A 4,948-nucleotide genomic window follows, 5' to 3' on the forward strand; every position below is an offset into this window, starting at 1 on the left:
TAATATGTTTTGTATATTTATATACATACATATATATTTATATATATATATATATTCATATACATATATTATAAATGTATGTATATATATATGTAACAATACATATAAACATATATACTAGTATACTTATACATATATATATGTGCATTTATATATATGTATTATTTCATATATCCATATATAAACGTATATTTATATATTTATGTGCATGAATATGTATACCAATATTATATATATATATATATATTTATATACATATGCATAAACATACATATATATTCTATATTTATAAATATACATATACACACACATATATATATATAGATATATATATATTTAAAAGTATATCAATATATATATATAGGTACTTTCTCTTGTTCGTTTGTATTCGTTTGTTCATTCACTGTTGTACTGGATTGTTTCTTTGTACAATTGCATATATAGTGCTGATGATGCTAACAATCTGTAGACATATATTCGGGTTTATATGTATATGTTCTCTGCTGTGTACATGTTCGTAAAATTTTGTATTTCGGTATCATGTTTTATCCCCTTTTTGTTACGAGATGCGAGTTTCGTTAACGACAAGCATACATCCGAATATGCTCCGTGGCTATTGTATTCTTCATCAAACGTTATGCAGGAGTATGTTACTATGGAAATCGGTTCTCCTCATCATATATATCAATAAATCTATCTCAACTCATTCATCGAGAGACCATACGGAGAAAGTATCCACGCGCGAAGTCAAACACTCACACACTGAAAGTTTGCGGTGCGTTGTGCTTACATACATACATACTTTCTCCAGATATTTACTTAAGCACATCATCTGCACCACCTGTACGTACAGGCCTGCGCGGAAAGCTCATGGACAAAGACACCTTTTTGAAGCGAATCGGCCGCGACTGTGAAAAACACGCCGACAAGTTTGAAGACTGGGACGATCTCATGACCGCCACCACCTACGTAATGAAGCCGCGCGGAATCGACATCAAATCGCGCAAGTACATCCGCAGTTGGGTGAACAGATACAGGTACGTATATGTATATGTATATATTTACAGATATAGGTATAACGGTATATTGTATGGGTGTATGTGCACACTGGTGGTTGGTGTGTATGGCTTTGCGTCCTTGTCTGTGTATATGGCCAACATGATCAGATCACGTATGTCTTTTCTCGGTAGTATGATTAGACACCTGTGTACAAATACAGGTATATCGGTATATAGTTTATCCATGTGTATATATGTACAGATATAGGTACATCGAATATATATAAATTTATATACATATATATATGTACAGATGCAGATACAGATTTATCGGTTTATAGTATAATGTATTTTTGTACAGATACAGGTACATCGATATGTGGATATATTTATAGATATATCTATAGATACAGGTAACCCTGTATAATATATATATATATATATATATATATGTGTGTGTATTTGTACACTCGTAGCGAATGTACACTCGTGCTTGGTTTATATATCGTTCTATTCATGTCATTATAAATGTAACAGATATAAGTATGTCAGTATGCATGTATAATCATAAGGGTATACATACAAGTATACATGGGATTTTCCCTCATTTCAATTCTTTTGTTTATTTTCATAGCCTGCTCACCCCAATCATCTTTGAGGTATCATCTACTCATTCACATATATAGCACTATATGTATGTACTATCATCCTGATTGGTATCAAAAATTCTTAAAAGTAGCTTGTTTTAATACCTGTTTGTACAGTTTGGGTATTGATCCGACCCCGTTGCCCTTTACCAAGACGGAAAAGCTGAACATGAAGAAGTAAATAGGCTGCAGCATCAATAAATGGTAAAACTAAATGCGAATACAAGACCTTTTAAGGGTCCTTGGAAGTAAAAGTATACAAATATTGATCACGTATAAATTACATGTCCGTTATACTCTTAGATCTTGTATATGGTTTACAGGGTCACTAATATGTATGTTTTTGAAAGGTTGTGTGGAAAATTCCTCGTGCACCATTATATTGATATATATGTATATATATATATATACGTACATACATACATACATGTATGTATGTTTGTATTTATTCATATGTGGGTGCATGTATATATCCATGTATATATATATATATATACAAACATACATACTTACATGCATACATATATATATATATATATATATACATACATATATATATATATACATACATATATATATATATAGTATAATGTATAATTTTATCACGAGTATGTTCCTTGTGGTATATTTTGGGCTCGTTGGAATTCGCTCAATCGATATACCAATATTGTTTAATGGACATGTTGCATTACTTCATAGCTTGTATATTGTATGATCTTGGTCTATTTCATACTCTCTATAGTGGGTTCGCATTTTGATTGTGTTGTTCATTTCTAATCGAGGGTTGGTATGTGGGCCCAGCCACACATTGGTCGTATCATAGCTTGCGTATTTGGCTTGATGACAATCTGCCTTAATCTACTCTATATACAAGGTCCGCCTTGCTGTTGTTGATTTCGCTTTGTTGCACATATAATTTTGTACTAGAGTTCGACAGCTTGATACCTCTACCTGGTACATTACCCTGAAATTTAGTCCCCTTCTTAACGACGAGTGTGCCCTGGAATAGCTTGCTAGAGTCGAATATACTCGATGAGTCTACACGGTTATTAATAAAAGTACCAGCAAATGTAACCACCGCATCACCGGAGGCTCGATTATTAGCGACTAAACCTCTCCCATTTGACGCATAATTATCTTTGTAGTAACCATCGATATTCACAGCTCCATCGATATACTTGAATCTCGTGCCGCCGCACGACTACCCCAACCCTGCTCTCGCGCTTGGTTGCGTTCAAACCTCCCATCAATGTTTACGGTAGTCGTAATTCCCACACGCGCAATGTGTACGGCACCTCCATCGCTAGCAATATTCTCCAGGAATGTGCTGTCGACTATATCCACCTGTCCTAAGCAGTTGCCCACAAAGAACGCCCCTCCCAAACCATGCTCGAACTCCATGGAGTTGTTGAGGAATGTGCTGTCTTCAATAAGAATGTAATTGGTGGATCTTCTTAGTTCCTGGAACCAAAGTGTACCACCTCCACCAAACCTCTCCTCATCCCCCGTGTCTGGTACCGTCACGTGGTTGTGTTCGAAATCAGAGTTCTTTATAACTACACTCTCAACAGCTTGTAGGAATATAGCAGCCCCACCCCTGGCCTTGCTATCAAAGTAGCGCAGCCTACAATTGTCAATCTCGAGACTATACGCACTGTCTTTGGTGAATCGATCGTCTCTGGCTTCCTTCTCGTTAACATCGTACTCGTCCGAGCGTATGCAGCGCGAGTGACCCCCACCTCGATTCTCAAAGGTTATATCTTTGACTAACAGTTTATCGCCTGACGAACCTACCATTCTGAAGATAGCGTCCTCATTTTCGTTAAAACCTGAGAACACTTTCGCCATATACCCCCCACACTTCTGTCCGATAACATTAGTGGACTGCCTTACTGGTATTTCATTGTCTACAGTGATCTCACCGGTGACATAGATAGTGTCTACTGTGTTGGAGTTAGCCGCATCAAATGCGGACCTCAGATCGGAATAGCAGGTGCTTTTACTTTGCAGCCATATTCCGTCGGTACATTTGTACACTTCGCCGCCTTCGGCTAAAACGTAACTTGATAGCAAGAGCGCAGCAACTACGCCTCTCAATTCGAATAATTTTAACATTATAATTGTGTTGTTTAAATTGAGTATTTGAATTAGTGCTATTACTTCAGTGTCTGATTTTGCAATGTGACGGAATTCTTTTTTGAACGTTTCAATATATATTTACATAAATACATATTTGACACTTTGTTTTCCGATGGCACCTAGCCTTCTCTACTAGAGAGAAGACATTTAAATACTGTCTCAAATTTAGAATATCTGATTGTGCGAAATATGTGCCAAGGATGTATTCCAGACTCCAGAGGGCTTTGGGCCAAGAGGATAAATATCACATATTATAGTAGTCTAGGCCTCGCAATACATATCGCGAATAACGAACGCATCTGGGCCTCTTGGGGGTGTAGGGGGCGAGTCTCGGAGTCTGGGCTCGGGCAGAGTCTGAGCCCCTATTGGGGGATCTGAAGGGGAAGGTTTCAACTTTCAATACACACAAGAGTGAAGAATGAATCCATATATTTTTATGTTCTGATTTTGGAGAGGCTTTGCATTTTTGAAAACTAAAAGAATCGAAGTGAAAGATGCAGTATGCGGTATGCCGCATATTGCCATATGAGAAAATTTACCGATAAATAAGATTGGAATTCTTTTGCATTTGATTGGAATGAAAATAAAATTAGTTTTTATAAAATGGCCTCTGATTTCTGAGTGCTGCAGAATGCAGATTGCCAGTTTCGAGTTTTAATGTAAAACGTAATATGTCTGCATATGTAGTTTTATATAAGAAATATTTTGCTTTTTTAAAATAAAGAATCAATCACAGTTGTGCTACTAAACGACCAACGACAATAGCACCAAATATCATAATAAAATTAAAAGTATATATCACTATCCGGTATCTTTTACTTTATTTGCATATGTAATTCATGTCAAACCAACTTCTTGCAAGTGTCGTTTACTAGAATAGATTCAGGGAAACTTTGATCCACATAGTTTTGTGCCTTGGAGCAATTTTAACCTGCAGTACTCCTGTTATGCTGAATCAAATATATATTTTTAGTATGTATTTACTATTATATTTACGTCTTTAAAATTACTGTTCATACATATTCTGATATCGCTTCACTTTTTGTTTTGTTTTTTTTGTTTTTTTAAAAACAGTAAATATATATATATATATATATATATATATATATATATACTATATATACTATATATACTATATATACTATATATATAATATACTATATA

At 35.2% G+C, this 4,948-nt stretch overlaps 2 protein-coding genes across 2 annotated transcripts; one reads left to right on the forward strand and one right to left on the reverse strand.

Moving 5' to 3' along the window:
• Positions 1–870: 870 nt before the first annotated feature.
• SARC_03477 (hypothetical protein) lies at positions 871–1,826 on the forward strand (the record flags this gene model as incomplete). The annotated part of the gene is made up of 2 exons (XM_014302743.1): positions 871–1,037; positions 1,763–1,826. The coding sequence occupies 2 exons, from the start codon at positions 871–873 to the stop codon at positions 1,824–1,826; spliced, it is 231 nt and encodes a 76-aa protein (XP_014158218.1).
• Positions 1,827–2,498: 672 nt separating this feature from the next.
• On the reverse strand, positions 2,499–3,812 carry SARC_03478 (hypothetical protein; the record flags this gene model as incomplete). Its single annotated transcript, XM_014302744.1, has 2 exons — positions 2,824–3,812; positions 2,499–2,782 (listed from the first exon to the last, which is right to left on the reverse strand). The coding sequence occupies exons 1-2, from the start codon at positions 3,758–3,760 to the stop codon at positions 2,499–2,501; spliced, it is 1,221 nt and encodes a 406-aa protein (XP_014158219.1). The 5' UTR covers positions 3,761–3,812.
• Between the last annotated feature and the right edge of the window lie 1,136 nt (positions 3,813–4,948).

This window comes from Sphaeroforma arctica (genome assembly GCF_001186125.1).
Source record: "Sphaeroforma arctica JP610 unplaced genomic scaffold supercont1.177, whole genome shotgun sequence".
Lineage (NCBI taxonomy): Eukaryota > Ichthyosporea > Ichthyophonida > Sphaeroforma > Sphaeroforma arctica.